We start from the raw sequence: 18,164 nt of genomic DNA on the forward strand, positions 1-18,164 counted from the left end.
CTGCCCTGTGGAAACTCCCATGCTAATTAAATCACCCAGGATACTGCTGCAAGATTTCAGTGTACACTGTGCTGAAGGCTTTGGAACTGACCTTTCCTACAAGAAAAAAGGTTGCATCTCCTGTGACAGAAAGAACTACGCTGATTCTTCTCAAGTAGATACACAACTGAAATTTTTATTCTATGGAGGTCCTTGTGCTAATGCTGGATAAAGACTTTTATGACTTAAAACTATTCTATCTAGAGACTTAAAATGGGTGCAATGCATGAAATACGCAGATATACTTAGGATCATTATCCATTGATGAAATGAAACTGCACCTAGAGTGAGACACAGCTGCTAAGTATTCACTGAAATCCTACAAGTAGCTCAGGACAAATTATATTACAAAATACAATGCTTGAATAGCACAATTACTTTGCAAATAATAGCTACCTGCTGTGGTATTATAGAAAATTGAGAAAGCCTACACAACTGAGTAGCCTCTGCATTTTTTTTTCTTAAGATGATATGTTTAGAGTCTCCTAGTGTACTCTTTAAAATCAGATATTGGAGAGGATCGGTGTAAAACTCAATTCTGGATTACCTAGAATTAGTTTTGTTAAACTATATAACTTTTCAGATTATTTTTTAAAAAAACAACACTGAGTAAATCTCTGTGTTGGTATGCAGTATATTTGCTGTCACTATTCACTTCCACTTTATTACCAAATAACAGGGATCATGTTTTAACACTGAAGAGTGTGTTTTTCCTTCCGATTTCCTTCTGGTTTTCCATTACAAGGTAGCTTAGTATATGGTCTTGACTGTTCACATTTCTTTCAACATATTTTTTTAACAATTATTTTGCATGGGGCATTTGATTTCAAAAATAACACTTAAGAGTACAGAAGTTTTCCCAAATTTTTAACGATCTGCAAGATATGTAAAGATTCTAAACAAGCTCCACTGACTTAATTAAAATAATAATTAGCAATTCAGTGCTGTAACTTAAGAGATTCTTTAGAAAAGATATATCAGTTGCCATACTAATTGGAAATTGGAAATATAAGAAAACCTACCTTGCATGTTTAAAAACTGTGCAAATAAGAAATTTCTGCAATAGTGCAGAAATATAATGGCAACACTGATTTTTTTTCCTTTTTTTTTTAAAGAATGGAAACAGTTTGATAATGTCTGTTGAAATAGTTTAAGGCCCCAGCTTGCACAGAACTATTTAGACTTAACTGCATCTGAGAGTAAACCTAGTAGAGTTAACAAGGACTATTCTTCGGGTATTAAGTCTTTCTGTTTTATACATCCTACTAAAATGTTTTTAAACAGACATTTTAATAATAGCTCCAATTTAGAAAATGATATGCTATTTTTTTTTTAAATTTAGGAATTTTCCTGACATGAAAATTACACCAAAAGAACACGTATCTTGAACATCACCAATTGTTATTTTAAACACAGAATGAAGACTTCCTAGAAAATTAAAAAAGCTTTCTAAAAATGATAAACTCCTGGGGCAGTACAGTGCTCAGTATGGAAAAGTATTTTGGAGATACCTATGACTACAGGATATTCTTCAAAAATCCATCTTGTATACAGAGCCCAAACAAATTTTAAATAACCCTTTTTGTTCCCCTATAATTTGTTCTTAACTCAACCTATTTTTGCATTCTTTTTAGAAATGTATGCGCATATAACATGACTGGATAAAGACACATTTTTTTGCTTAACACAAGAATCTCACAGAATTTCCTCACTATATGAACAACCTACCTGATGAGCCAAATCCACCAAGTGCAGAGCCGATAGCTGCTCCTAAAGAGCTGCTACTTCCAAAGCCAAGAGATGTGCTTCCTGGTTGGCCAGGGCCATGGGAAAAAAGGGAACTGCTCTGGGAGTTACTGGTCAAAGAGTTACTGCCATAAAATGAATTGGATTGGAGGCTACTATTTGTTTGCTGTTGCTGTTGTTGTGGCTGGGCACCAAGTGGCCGAAAAAGACCGTTCGTGGCTCCCGCGAGATTGTTTGCTGTTCCTCCAGCTGAAGCAGCTGCAGCTGTAAAACACATGTTTTCAATCATAATTAACTCTCTCAAACATTTCTGACTGAAAATGGACTATTCAGATCTAAATCGTATTTTCTCAAAGCCCTCTTAAACAAGCAGAAATTCCCATATTAAAGAACTGAGAGACTTCATAGTATTACACAGTCTTAATTACTCAAGGAAGAAAATGAAGACAGTATAGGTTGTAGGCTAATCAAGGCTGCAGAATTGTTGCTGTAATGGAGGGAATTTTCAGTGTAAACGTATCAGACATTGCTATTTACTGAAGTGTACTTTTATATCCGAAGCTGCAAGAGCAGAGTTGCAGCTGAGAGTCACGCAAAGACATCTTCAGCTACCAATGTCAGAAGAAAGTTCTGCATAAAGAAGCTTAGATCAACTGAAAATCTAATTTACTGAACACATTCATTTAACCCAGTACTTTAGACTTTAAGTTAACAAATGTTAATAATGTTAACATTGTATAATGTTAACAATGTATACATTGTATACAATGTTAATAAATACAATGGTTCATTAAAGTAGTACCAGACCTTATCACTGATAAAAAAAGAAAACTAGAGGCTTTTGATATAACTAATTCTCCTTTTCTGCTGTCCATTCCAGTTTTTTTTCTTGACACAATTTTCAGGACAAAATACTTTAGGAGAAAAGCACAGCAAGGCCCCAGAGCGCTCCATCATCTGCCAGGCTGAAGCAATGAACTGATGCTTTCTAGAGGACACCATTTACGGGGCTGATGAGGAGTGCATGTAATATGCATGGGGAGAGGAAAGGGGAAAATGTTCATATCTGACAAGCAACATTAGCAGAAACATGCCTGTGTATGTATGGGGGGAGTACTGTAAATCTGAATTACAAAAGAAAAGCTATCTCTTCAAGAAACAACAGGGAGAAACAACAGTCAAACAGGGAGGTGACAGAGTAAGATAGAGAGCATGTATGGTATATCCTTCACAACTACAGAACTTCACAGATGTGTACAAAACATACCAACAATATCAAATACTGATCAACAAAATCACTGTTAAGGTTCAATACAAAGCGGAAGAAATGTCCACGCAAGACCAACCACTTACCTGCTTGTGCTGCTGCAGAACTGATGATAACAGGGGTTGAGGCCACCAATCTGACTGGTGCTCCAAGGCCAGTTCTTGCTCCAGGGCCTACTACTAAGGCACCAGTCTGATCGTAATAGGCAGTGGGAGCTAGTACTTGATAGCCTACACAACACAGAACACAAGAGTTAGTAGTACAGATAGTCTTATAAAATCATTTCTTCTCTCTTTGAAATTTTCTGACAACAAACAAGGAGGAAAACAGCATTTCTGCCATATTGCCTTAGAACATGAACTGGACATAAAAAAAACCCCAACAGTGAATATAACACCGTGTGACAAAATCTTATTTAGGAACATTCTACATTATTTTTCAAAACTAGAACAGCTAAATTTAATAGTTGAATCTTATTTCCAAGTTAACACATTACGTTTCTAACACCATAGTGAAAAGGTACAGGAACAACACAACTGGTCACATTTGGATCACTATTGAATCAATTTCATTAGCAATTTAAAATATTCTGCATTTCCCTTGTACTCCTTTGTACATGTAAAAGCGACTGAAGTTTGTACAATTGAAGGGCTAAACTACATGTAAGTTGGACAATTCCACACATTTCCTAACCACACTTAAAAGTCCTTCTACAAAAACACATTAGGAACGGAGCACTCTGTGGGCAGGAATACCCTGGGGATCAGTCAGTTTCACAGAAAAAAGACTGTAATCCAAGTGTAACTTCATTGAATTGAGAGTCTGAACTGGGGGAGAAAAAGGAGAAAAACAAGTAGTAGGATGGAAAACAGGATACAAGATACAAATGAAGGAAAGCAAAAGGGTAAAAAGGGCAAAACAAAAAAACCTTTATTTAGGACAAGAACATGATAATTAATTTCAAAGCTCTGACACTTTAAGAACTGGAATAAAAATCCCTAAAAAATGTAAGATGAGCTAGGATAATCTAAGAAAGGGTACTGACAATGAAAACATGACACCATCTGATTTTTAGCTCAATTACTCTTATAAAGCATTAAAACTCAAGAGAATTTCAATACTCCTCCCATGTTCAAATATATACTAATGCTATTAAGAGAGTCAAGATCGCAAAAATCACACATCTGCTTTTGTACGTGTAAGAACCAAGATTTTCCATTCTATTTTAAGTCATATTCCATGTCCATTCAGAACCATAATTGTCTCTGAAATAGATTTGGACCTGAACATAAATACCTGGGCCTCTAATTCCAGGTGAGCACCTCAAACACCAGGCTTCCAAGTCATATTTTCTCCCACTCAATTTCTAATACATCTGTGGAATCTCTACTGCCTAGATGCCTTGCGCCAAAAACAGAACTGGAAGCACCATTTGCCAACTGTCCTGGTGGTTACAGTTCTCTGCAGGGAAGCTGGACACAGGTCCACGTTCTCTCACACTAAGAAACTCTGAAGATATGAAAGAGACTCACTAACTGAAAAGGAGGGAAGTGATGAAAACCCAGATCTTTAGGTTCAATTCATAGTTCTGGAGATAAACACACTGTAGTGGTTATGAAAACCTGTCATTACCATCATTCCAAACCCGTTCTCACTGCTCACAACTTGTTTTGCATTCCAGGTGCATTTACCTTTTCCTTTCTCACCAACAGCACAGGAAGACAGTTGTGCCCCACAGAATGTCTGAAAGTCTGGCTAGTTAAAACCAACCCAAACAGGTTCTGACAAAGGAACTGCTTAGGAAACCTTCACTAGAGATGCCACTGCTTCTACCACCTACAGCACCAAGATACAATGAAGGCTACATTCCCAAGGCAGGGCAAGGTGACAATGACTGCTGTCTGTTTGACTGTAGCTCTCTAGACAACACAGTATAAAATATTACAACATCAGTGACACAGTAGGAAAGCTCTTTATAATACCACATACGTTCCTGCATACATTAGTGACATTTAATTTCGAGTACCTACATAATTTCTACTTCTACTCATACAACATTCAATTGATAACACCATGTCGGTCCTGCCTTTTGTTACTGCTGTATCATATAAAACCACTTTTTCAGAACGTTTTGCTAATATTTACTAGTATTTACTCTGTCCACCTATTCTCTTCAAATGTTCAAACCCACAGATAATGCTACAGCTGTATGAAAAAGGACTGATCCTATATTTACACCCATGTGCTGATCTGAAACTAATATACAGCATTTTATACAACTTCAGGCCCACAATGTAAACAAGCCTATTTTCCAATGCAAAATACTTGGGAGAAACAAACAAACAGACAAACAAGCTTACACAGTATTGCATCTTACCCAGTACTGTATAAATCAAACTTACTGGGAATACTAATGCAGGTTAATACATTAATTTTAGCTCTTCTAACATAATTGACTACTATGACTGCCAAATTAAAAAATGGAAGCAACTTGCACTTGCTCTTTTCATTACAAAATGCCCAATTTTTCTTGTTATTTCCTTGCCACTATCCTATCTGTGATGCCACCAAAAACAGGTCATCCAAAATTAGTAATAATAAGGTAGGTCATTAGCATTGAGATACCATCACAGAAGGTTCAAGCTATTAATGAGAACTGATGGGTGCTTCTATGTTCCTGATCGCTGAAATTAATACATCTGACCTGGAACAGGAGACCTCTCAGCTTTCTACAGAAATCTACTTAAAACAAAGCAACATAGTACTATTTGTGAAATTGCTGAGACCTCGCTAAGTGCATCTGCAGCCTCAATGGTATAAAATTATTTGCTTTGACATCAAAAATACAATTTCAGATAGATCATCTCAGAACAGAGTAAATAACCAAAGAACAGCTCTCATAGGAAAACTTGTGTTTTACAGTCACCACACCCCAGAAAGTTAAGAGATAAAAAGATGAAGACAAAAACTACTTCCCAGCCTTCTCTCTTATGGCAACACGCCAGATCTTCTCCTTTATAATTCCTTCTCTCTTCCTGTTTCAGTTTTTATTACCTCTCCGTAACACCATCACCTCCCTGCGACTGGGCAATTTCCCCTCCAAATTAACAACCATCAAAGCTCACTTTAGTGCCTTCACATTCAAGCTTACTGTGGTCTTCCACTGCAACCAAAAAACTAAAACATGCTCTTTGCTTCCTAATCAGTTCCTAATCACACCTTTTATTTTAGAATTCAGCTGCTCTATCTACACTTTCTGTCCCCAGATCAGCAGGGAATATATAAGTGAACAATCTGGTTTAACGCTACTGTGCTTTGCTGGATAATTTGTAAATGTCTCCAAAACCACAGACTCTGAAAACTTTCTGGATTCTTTTCACACAAACTTTAAATGTTCTTAAAGAATGAGAAGAAATCTGTTCTCTTGGCTCACGCAGCCCATTCTTAGTGTTGTGCTTATCTATCCAGTAATTTCTTCAGTGTCTTCCACTAGATACTTCACACTCTCTTCTCACATTTTTATATGTAATACCACAAAACTCTGCCCAGATCTCCTACTCCCTTCCCTCCATGCAACTTCCCTGGCTGATGACACCCAAATGTATGTCAGTTTGTCACTTCTCTCTACTCAATTTAAGTCAACAGATGTGACACTTCTTACTGCCAACTCAATTATCTGCCCCTTTTAACACCACCATCCTGACACCTCCCTCCCTCTCCACGCAGGAATATAACCTGAAATTCACTGTAGAGTCCATTCGTCCAAATCTACAGCTTCTCCCTTCTCAACATCCCCAAGACTGAATTATTTTCCTCTGCATACAGACTTGAAAAAGTATTCAGCATTAATCTTGCATCTTTCCTTAAGTGCTGCAGTCTTCAGCCTCCCAAGCTCACCAAAACCTGAACCACTATAACCTTCCATTTGTTGTGACAGATATGCACTTGTCTTCTCACAAATCAAACTGAGAACTCACCATTCTACCAGCAAGTGACTTACACTTTCTATAATCATTTTAAGTTCGCCAATACCGTAACTCCCTGTACGTCTGCCACAATTAGACTTCTATTTCATACTACTTGGAGGCATGGAATGAAACACCCACTGCAATGTCACACTTCAAATCCCTCTATTAGGTAATAAAAAATGCAATGCTAATAAGACAGAAATTGTTGATTTCTATGTTCTACATATTTGTCAGACAATTCAATTTGCATGCCCACCTGCATGCTAGATGCACCAAGTCAGTGCTAAGAGCTTCATTTGCATAAATTCAATAAAACTAAATTGCACTTGATCTCACCAAGGCAGTCAATGAAGCCTCTTGGAGGGATCTGGCTGAGCCACCCCCGACACCTATTTTCTGGCAATCTGGGCAGCTCTGCAGCCTCTGGGCTCCTCACACAACTGAGGCCACACAGTCTCCTGAATTCCAATGACTGAACCGAGCCCAGCCGTTGGTCTGTGATAAGGACTGGTTTTATTTGTAAAAAATAACCTATACTGATCATCTTATAATGAAATTGGGAGTACCCTCTGGCTTTGTGTTGTGCATTTATTCAGTTGGAAACTATCTGTTTTTTAGGAAGCCTTCTTTACTGGAATACTTGCTAAATTGTGACTGGAAGAATTTAAAATGCAACTGCACATCACTGAAAAATATATTCCACTTTTGCTGTTTTTAAAAAAAAAAGAACTGGATTTTTTCTGAAAAGAGACTTAACAAAAACATTATATGAAAAGTAACCTGGATTTCAGACACTTTCTCTTCAGAGGTAGGGTGAGATACGTGCCTTAAGTGCTACAAGAATACATCTCCCTAAATAAGAAAAGCAAAACAACCCCATAGTTGGGATATTTCATGAATTTCATCTAACATGAAGGCTGTACAAGGAGAAAGCAGCTAAAACAACCTAAAGACAGAAGCATGGACAAGCTGAATAACATACTCTCATTTATTAGCTCACAGTGGAGCCAAACTACAAATATTCTCTCTATAAAAAATATTCAAAAGCTTGAAACTCAATTTGGACTTACACTTCCTCGTAAAACATGTAAATTCATTGAAACAAGAACTCCACACATTTTCCACTTATTTATTACATTACATGTGTGGTTCTGTGGTTTCTACCTGGAATTCATTTAATCGCATTTTAGTATCTAGATGTAATTTAGTGATGCCGACTCAATTTTGCAGTAAGCGAAGGGATAAAGACACCTCCGGAACAAAATCCACTTCATCCTAAATCAGGTAACTAAAATAGTTGAAGAAACGAGACTAAAAGTTCCTACTTCACTAGCTATAAAAGGAGCCTTAAGTATTTACCTCAAATACAGACATCTAAATCAGTATCATGATTCCCATCTAAAACAGCTTGTATTAATTTCATCATCTTATGTCCTTCTTCACCTAAAAAAAGGCATCACTAGTGTTCCCTGTGACTCACTACAAAACCAGCTTATGATGACTGAGAAAATAAATGTTCTTTTTGTTTACATTTGGAGCGCCATTCCCTGTAAAGTGTGGTCAGTAAGGCTGAAAGCCAGTTGTATATGAACCCTATTACAGAACAGTCTGAAATATGTTCACATTTATAATAAAGCTTTTCGTAGGCCATCCAGGTGTGCAGCAGATGGGACAAAGCAGCAACTTACAAGGGAAACTGAGTAAAAAGGTTCCTGCCCTCACAGAAAATCTCTCGGGGCTTGTGGAGGACGAAAAAAGGCTTGAAGTCCAGTCTTCACAGGACAGGCTCTTACATGACTGAGTTTATGTATTCAGTCACCTAGTACTACTTTCAATCATCCATTTGGAGAGGGGGCCCTTTTGTGGGTTTTAAGAATTACTTTTGAATTACTTAAACTAAATAATTTTATTTTTGAAAATAACACCCCTTTTACACCTTCCTGTAAGTCACAAATTTGGGCTAGGTCAAGGTCTCAGGTATTGATCTGACTCAAGTTAAACATCACAGGCTTTTTACAAGGCACAGACCACTCCACAGTCTTAAAGCTCCATGGCCAAACCAAGAACCAACACATAACAAAACACCAAAAGGCATAGCTAAGCCTTTGAGGCTTCTGTGAAGATGCTTATAGCATCTCAGATACACCTCACTGTTTGAAGGCCTTCTCCCGTGCTTTGGTGAGATGCAGAGACACGATTTGACAGGTGCAGTGACAGCACATTTAGCTGATTCCTCATTTTAAGTGAAAGAGAAAGATGCTAAAAGCTGAAGATACTACTGCATGAGAAAAAATAAAAATGGCAGTTATAAAACAAACAAGAAAAACACAAGAACCAGTATGTTCTGTACCTAGAGGTGTAAAATCTGATAACGGGAGGCAAAATGCACAATGCAGTCCCAGAGCATCCAGCAACAAACTGACTTCTGTAGGTTGTGAGGCATTTCAAAGTAGTGCTGACAGAGGAGAGAACCTGGACAAGTCAAAGGAGAGGGGAGAGGAAACCTCATGGCAGTTACAGTGTCCTCACAAGGGGAGGAGGAGGGGCAGGTGCTGAGCTCTTCTCACTGGTGACCAGTGACAGAACCTGAGGGAATGGCAGGAAGATGTGCCAGGGGAGGTTTAGGCTGGACATTAGGAAAAGATTCTTCACCCAGAGGCTGCTGGAGCACTGGAACAGGCTCCCCAGGGAGGTGTCACGGCCCCAAGCCTGACAGTGTTCAAGAAGAGACTGGACAACGTCCTCAGAGACACGGTGTGAACTGTGGGGTTGTCCTGTGCAGGGACAGGAGTTGGACTCCATGATCCTTGTGGGTCCTTCCAACTCAGGACATTCTATGATTCTATGAAATGCCTTTGTAGTTACCATCAACATTATCTATGTAAAATCTTAACTTTCGTACTGAAGAATGGCTGAGTACACTTAAATTGTTCTTGCTCAGATCATTGTACTAAACACTTAAAAGTGATGCTGAACTCCAAGCTAACCATTGTGCCTTTATGACATGTGTACTGAGACTCAGAATAACCATTCCCTGGATAAGTCAGAAGCCACACATACTGGAAGGGTCTGAGGGTCCAAAACTTTCAAGTGCTTCTACTTCAAGCATGTTGTGATCTTCAGGGATGATTAAGCAGTAGTTTTCTTTTAAATTTCCTAATTTTGGAATCTGAATTTTAGATTGTATTATGTACTACAAGTAAAAATACTTTAGAAACACAAATACTTCCCATTGCATCAGAGTACCCATTGCGACAACTCATGCCTTTAAGACAGCATGTAGTTGCTTCATTGTATATGAAACTATCCTGCAAAACATCTACAATACTACTTGTGCATATGTTTGTAACAAGAAAACCACACAAAATGCTCCACATGAAAAATGCTAGAGGAATTTCTTGTACTCTGAGAATTCTGTGCCAGTATTTTATTTGAACTGAACAATATAAAACTACATAAAACTCAATTCTAAGCAGCTTATCATAAACACAGCAGTTAATCTGGTCTCTAATAACATCAGTATTTTAACTACCAGTGATTCTCTTAATCCGCTGATAACATACATACCTGGCATGCCTGTAGCAAGACCCTGACCGAAAGCCAAAGCTGGATTTGCTGCAGCAGCTGCCGCGAGCGACTCCGCCTGCTGCCCCTGCTGCCCCTGGTTGGGAGTGAGCGGGCGCTGAGTCGCTCCAGCTCGCAGAACCTGGAAAAGACCAATACAACATTCCTTCAAAAGCAAGCAAGCCCATTGTATGCTAAAAAAGGTCAAGAACAGTTGCTTTGTATATTTGATGCCACTTAGCTTTGAATTTCATTTTGAGAATATGCCACCTTATTGTTTTCAAGGGTATATGTGTAATATATACACATTGTATATATATATATATATATACACACACAGACACATAGAACAAAAGGCATAAACTATTTTGCTGACCAATGTGACAATAAAATACCTGCCCTGCTCTGGACAGCAGAACTCATGTATGTTCCATCAGCGGTAATAAGTATAAAGTAAGGAAGAAAATCTGTGAGAGCAGTACATTTATGATCTGCATTATTTATTAACTGAACACCTGTACTTCCCTGATAAATGCATTTCTTTACATTATTTTCAGGCAATTGAATGATGCGAGTCTGAATACTTTAGAACTTGTAGCAACTCCTCTAAATAATTTACGCTACACTGCCAACAGTGCTGTAAGAAAATGCACTCACTAAGTTTTAAGAATTCACATAAAACTCCATCACCATGTAACACAGGCTTATTTTATTATGTTATGTCAGTATATCTCTGGGAACCTGATCGAAAACCAATCTAAATTCTTGCAACCACTCTATTCCTCTTGGTTGAAATAATCTTTTCCAGGTTCAAAATAATACAGAAATACAATTTAAAGTATATTTCCACAAAATATCTTCCATGTGATTTTGCATAAGTTGCATATTAATTTTACAAAGAAAGAAAAATAAAAACACTTGAGAAATTATATACATTCAGTTATAGGTGCAGCTCACTGATAACAATCAGCAGGAGGACTGAATATTAAAACAGTGATGAAGCTACTCTGGAACTTCGGGATAACTCAAAGCCACTTCTCATGTTACATTTATATGAATGGCACTGAAATTAACTACACTGCCAGAAAAACAAACACACACACACACACACACACAATCATTCACACATAAGATCGTGATAAGATCTGGGTTTTGCCTTTGTGGAAAAAGGCCATTTGTTTATACTGAAAGATCATATGACGGTTCTACAAACATACTCAGGGTAACGACAGAAAATTAGCTTTTTATTAAAGTTACTTAAAAAAAAAAGGGAAGTGTCAATGAATTCTTGTGACAATGGCTTACACGTGATTTACTAAGGCAAAAATAACATATAGCACATAGTAATGTTGCAATAGTTATTCTGTCACAGAAAAATATACAGGGTGATCCTTCTTCCCCATGAAGCAACGAAACTACTGGTAACACCTTTATTTCCCTACTTTTTAAAGAGACAAAAAAATTCTAACGTTTCATTTGCCAGTTAATTAATAAAAACGCAGTTTATTTTTTCCCAAGCTTAAGAGAAAAATATCCTCCTAGAATTGTTAAACCATCTCTTTTCATCTCCTTATGCTATCTTTCTAAATGAGCTTTTAACTTTACATTATTTTTTGAGTAACTGTACAGACAGCATTATCTAGACATAAACATAACAGCAAAGTAACCTGGATTAAAGAAATTATTTTAAATATTTTTTGTTTTAAAAATTTGGATTGCAAAATAAGACAAATATTTAGCATGCAGTAAATGAATTTTTAAAGCTATGATCAATGTAAGGAAACTGAGAATTTTTACTATTCATTTATTATTTGATAAAACACAACATCTGAATTATGTAAAGTTTCCTAGAAGCTGATCCTTATATACTGAAAATGTTAAGGTAAGGCTTTAAATGCACATCTTTTTATGAAGAACATACCGGTTGCTGTCCCTGTTGTGCCTGTGAAGCCGCTTGCTGATTTGCCGTGGTATTTGCTGCTGCAGCTTGCTGCTGAAATAAATTGGCTGGATACACCCCCCATGGAACACCGTAATACTGAGGCGGAACCACAGCAGGACCTAAAACCAGAAACAATGATTATTCCATCTATTGAGGCTAGTTAAAGTAATTGTTTATATTGTTTGTAGCATCCCTCATTGATCTAACCTCTAAATGTCAAAAGAGACATCAGTATTAAAGAGAAATTAATTCCCATATTAGCCAAAGTGATACATGGACACACATGGGTTAATTTAAAGAATTCACATCAAATTATACCTTCTCTATGAAAAAAGTACCCTTGTGAGGCTCAGGTGACAAAGAAAAAGAGCAATCAAAGCTCGTACACACCAAAGAACACTCAAAATCGGTTTCCAAGGTTAGGATAAAAAGATCGTTTTAGAACATCACAGAATGAACCAAATTCATCCTTCTGACAGTGACAGACTGAAACCTTGATCATGTGTTATTCCTCCTTTCTGCATGCTTCCTTTGCTTATAAACACAACTACTGCCTCTGTCTCCCCTGTGTACTACGTCACACTCTTCTGAGTGGGCTCGCTTACCTCTTCCTGTCTATTGATAAAGAAAACACAGAAGGATGAGCTCTCTGCATCATTGTGTTATACACATAATGCATTATGTATGTGTATATTTTGGCTCTTTTTACTGCCTTTCCTGTAAAACCACCAACTGAAGATACAGTTGTGTTTTTTTTTTTTCCAAATGTTATGCTCAAGTATGAGCATTAGCTGGGACTTGAATACTCAGTAATGTTTCACAGCGATATCTATAAACATTAAGATATTTTCCTGGGGTTGGGGTTAATCTGTTGTCTGGGCCTTTTAGCATGCTGGAGACCATCTTTATTCTCATGCTCACTAGGAATGAGAAAACCTGGAATTAGAACATTAATGCAACCGAGTGAAAACATAGAAGGAAAGACTAGTTTTCTTGTCTTTCGAAAATAATACATACTACTCATGTCAGATGAAACCTTACTAAAGATAAACATTTTTAGAACAGAACAAATCTAATTCTTGCATATAAATGTCCAGTGGAAAGAAACACTCAGAATCCACGTAACAGAAACTGAATCCCTTTACATTTTTGCAAAACTTTCCAAAACAGCAATATTAATTTTCTTACAAGTCCTTCCTTCCTAGAAATACATTTACAGAGAATTAGCAGGATGGATTTCAGCTTTTTTCTGATTTAATTCAGTAAAATTATTCAAGATAGACACCAGAAAGTGTTTGGTTACCTGCCAGGGTAGCTGCTGCAGCTAATCCAGCTGCGGTGTACGGGTCAGTACCTGGAGGAGCAGCACTGATAATGTATGGGTTTGGCACAAAAGCAGCTGGAGCCAAGCCTGCTGAGAATACGCCCGCTACAGTAACAAACAGAGTTTAATTATAGCTAACATACTTAGCAAGCATCATCATCACATTCAAACCAATCAAATCACAAAGTGTTTCTGTTGAAATCAGAACTGCTTGTACTTTAGAAGTTTCTTGGAGCAGGTACGCTGCTACAGAAATCAACACTGGTCCTTTCTTGCTAATCCCAAGGCCTAACAGCTTTGTTTTGCTGGATCTACAGACTCCAAAGGAAATTATCTCATATGTATCCACCCACCCTTACATACAAGGGATTATTCAAAGTGGAATTTACCTTGCCCAACTTTAACTAAGTCACACTAGTCTCTGCAACTGAATCTGTATCAGACAAATCTTGAGCGAATCAGCCAGATAGAATGAATCACCTGCTAGAGATACAAATCTCTTTTCACTGACAATAGGAAAAAAAAATCTCACCAGATAGTTTAAATAACAATACCTGACTTTTAAACAGCCAGTTATGAGATGCTATCTCACTTTCAAGAATCTAAATTTCAGGACTGTAACACAAGGAGACAACTGAAGAAACTCTGAGTCATCGAAGCATCGCTACCCAGGGTTTCCCACATCAGTCAGGTTCATGGACTTACTCCAACACTGAGGCAGTAACTAGTCCAGCAAACGCAGCCCATCGAACTACGTTTCTCTTTCAAAATAGGAGGCTTCTTGCTAAGTTTCTATTAACATGCATATCCAAAGGTGCTGCATTTCAAAGGGGCAAGACTCAGCTGACTGCTCAGTCACTCTGTACAAAGTAGGGGTTTCTCTACAATCCAGAAGTCAAAGACAGCCAGAAGACAGGACTTGTGGACTCACAAACATCTCAATCTGCCATGCTCCTAGTGTCTTAGCTACATAACACTAAAGAGCTGACACTTTTAAACTCCAGTTTAGCCTGCCAATTCCTGTCTGAATAAACCTTACAATTCAGCTTAACAAAACGGTGGGAAAACTTAACTGTCAACATATTGCAGGAGAACACAGACATATTCCTTTAGAGGTGCTGCTTCCTGCTTCTGATCCTTACAACTCTTTTTGCCTCACAAAGGAAAGAGACAGATGCAAACAGCTCAATAGCCCTGTGGTGGAGAGTGGCAAGGGCAGGAATCTTTAAACCTGTCCTACGGTGTCAGTACCTGAGGAGCTCCCTTTCTTAAATAATGGTTTCCATATGCATTCCAACCTCCCTCATTCCAAACATGAAACTCTTGCCACCGAAACACAGCTTCCTTGTTGAGTTGCCAGCACACCGAGAACTGCATTTAATTCATTCACTGAATTACTATAAAGGGACAGAAAAAAATGCTCACCTAAAGAATAATTTTGTCACAAAGAAAGGTATCCACTAGAATAAAGGACTATCTGTTCAAAAGGTGCCATTAACAAGAATAAATTAATCAACATAAAATTTTGTTTTCAAAATCCTACTATATAATGGTTTTTAACTGGATTATCAAAAATACTAAACTGCAACAGAATAACAGAATTACATATTTTTGTTATTATAGTAAATAAAGCTGGCGCGTCAGTACTTGTAGCAGAAAAGTTTTTAACGTTTTCCCCCATAAAATACAACTACTGTGCTACAAAAGCAAAAATAGTTTTTATTTCTTTGTACACAACAGTTCAAAATACACAAAATTTGCACAACAGAAAACTTTCTCTAGGGACAGGACAGTCTTACGCAATCATTCTGGGTAGTTTTCAGAAGAACCACTAAAATGGGCCAACTGATCAGTATCCATTTGAATTAAAGTACTGTGGGTAAAACTAGAAAGGATTCCAACAAAGCAACACACCCACTCCTGCCAGGGATGCCTGCTCTAGTTCACAAAAACCTCACCTATGTGTGGCTGCTGAGCTGCAGCCAGCGCGTATTGCTGCTGCTGGGCTGCTGTTAACTGTTGGACAGTCAGAGCATTAGTCCTCTGGAAAAGCTATTGGAAAAGAAAAAAAAAGATGCATTTCAACAGTCAGGGCTATGATACACTGGGATGTACTTACAAAAGCTTTTAAAGCAAGCTTCTATCCTAATAAGTTACTAAACTAGAAGATTATGCATCAGTATTCTTCTAGATTAAATACATGTTTATTTGCCTTTGAGCAAGTCACAGACAAAATTAAATACATTATATGCTTAAATGACTGATTATCAAAGAGGATAATGCACAACCTAAAGGACCAATCTGGCATGTTTTCAAGTCCAGTACTGACCTGCTGCTGAGAATTGTAGTCAAAAAGTCCTACAGTAGCTCCTGAAGAGTCCATCTGTACCTGATTGCCAGGATAGTCAAACTGCAGAGAATCAAGACCAACTTGTTCCATGGCATCTAGATTCTGATTTTCTGGATTTGAAAATTCTTCTACCAGAGGCTTGTGGGCGGCAGGATTGGGCAGCGGACCTAATCCTTCTGTGGTGCTGGGATTGGGGCCCAAACGTTCAGCTACTTCTGTTGGGGAGGCTTGTCGACTTCCAGGGGTACGACTGTTTAGAAATAATTCAAGATAGACTCTTCAGTCTTAAATAAAGCTGCCCATGGACAGAGTACAGCATTTCTATTTTAAAAGGATCTCTGAACTCAAGACACTTTACAAAAGGAAGTGACAGACCAATTTTAACCAGCATGTATTGACGGCTCAAGATAAAGGACATCTTTCATTTCAAAGCACAATTTTATTTATTTTTTAAACTTCTTCAAATCACTGTGAGAAAAACAAACTAATCTTTGATGCTGTTTTGAGTGAAATGGAGTGTACTGTGGTTAGCTGTAACTTTTGGGATGTCTGTTACATTTTGGGAGCTTCAGGAATTATTAGAAAGTGTATTGATTAGAAATTTTTAAAAAAGGAAAGTAAAAAGGAAATGGCTAAGTGCATCTCATGTCAAAGGAGAGAAAGAGACAATAAAACTTCAACTGGAAAAGACAAACATACAATACAGCAAGTATCCTTCATATTTCAAAAGCAAACAATACTTTTTTTACCTTAAGTAAAATGGACTAATAACCACCTTATTTAGCATTTGACTAAAACATTTCATTTCCTACACAACTCATGTAATAGACTGCACTACACCAGATAATTGGTACAGGGCAAAAAAGCATTCCTAATATAAACTCATCTCAGTTTCCCTAAAAATAAATACAGCCTGTTGTTCCAGAAGAAAAATCTTTAGGATGAAGCAAAACATATGTCTGTGATTTCTGTTGACAGTAAGACAGAAATATGGAGCTTGAAATCGTTTACTGCGCCGAACCCCTGGTAGTTGTTTCCAAACATGAAAGGCCGGTGGCAATTGCGACGTAGAAAAGTATCCTAACACATCTCCAGGTGCACTAGTGGTTAAATTCCCATCAGAGGGGATGAAAATTTAGTCAAAACCATTGACAGAGCACAGACGGCAACTCAACTAACCAGTCAGCAGGTGTTTACTTCAGGGGTAAAAGCCGAATTGTTCTCTCATCTCCACCAGCTGAACTGAGTACAGCCCCACAGACTACAGGGGAATTTCTGTGCACTGACAAACACCTACAGGGAAACACCTGAAGTGAGATGTCAAGGGATTCACATCCTAAGCATATTCCCAACCCTATATTTGGTTCAATCTACGGCACCTTAATTGGGAGCGGTAGCCCACCTCGTGTGTCAGGCCATATTATTTAGACCACCAAGTCTAAAAACTACCAAGACTACTAAGTCAACTACTAGGAAGGAGTTGTGTGAGAGAATCTATGATCCTTTAACACTATTATTGTGCTGGCAGAACTCCATAATTATATATTGTTTCTCAGGAAACATACAACTTCTGGTTAAGTTTGCTTTATTTGTGAAAACTGGGCTTAAAAACAAAATACCACCTTGCAGCCTTAGTACTACCTGTTCTCCTCCTTCTTCGGGGCTCCAAAGTTGAAGTATCTTATCTGTTCCTCCCTGAAGCACAAGATTAATGCAAAGAAATCTGCCAACACTTATATATTTACTGATACCAACTCTAAAGACTGTACCACTATACAGTCTTTCAGTGAGATTATTCAACAATACTGTACAAACTACTACTATGGACAAAACACTTCAAAGATAAAGCAGTTACTCTAGGGTTTTTTTAAATGTAATAACCAACTTCATGACAATCGTCTATAATATGTTGGCTACCATCTAAGGATCCTAGCTATCAACCATGTCTTGTTCAACACACGAAA

The 18,164-nt window shown here is 37.7% G+C and overlaps 1 protein-coding gene across 6 annotated transcripts in view; it reads right to left on the reverse strand.

The window, feature by feature from the left end:
* The window catches only part of PUM2 (pumilio RNA binding family member 2), a 67,124-nt gene that overhangs the window by 19,427 nt on the left and 29,533 nt on the right, over nucleotides 1-18,164 (reverse strand). For all 6 annotated transcript variants that reach the window (XM_082049555.1, XM_082049558.1, XM_082049557.1 and 3 more), the window contains exons 6-12: nucleotides 16,180-16,450; nucleotides 15,809-15,902; nucleotides 13,830-13,955; nucleotides 12,506-12,645; nucleotides 10,588-10,726; nucleotides 3,139-3,282; nucleotides 1,768-2,049 (exon numbers count right to left, since the gene is read on the reverse strand). In XM_082049555.1, coding sequence (XP_081905681.1) covers nucleotides 1,768-2,049; nucleotides 3,139-3,282; nucleotides 10,588-10,726; nucleotides 12,506-12,645; nucleotides 13,830-13,955; nucleotides 15,809-15,902; nucleotides 16,180-16,450 — 1,196 coding nt within the window. The remainder of the gene's footprint in view (nucleotides 1-1,767; nucleotides 2,050-3,138; nucleotides 3,283-10,587; nucleotides 10,727-12,505; nucleotides 12,646-13,829; nucleotides 13,956-15,808; nucleotides 15,903-16,179; nucleotides 16,451-18,164) is intronic.

The sequence above is a fragment of the Streptopelia decaocto genome (assembly GCF_964273445.1).
Source record: "Streptopelia decaocto genome assembly, chromosome: 3".
Classification (NCBI taxonomy): Eukaryota; Metazoa; Chordata; class Aves; order Columbiformes; family Columbidae; genus Streptopelia; species Streptopelia decaocto.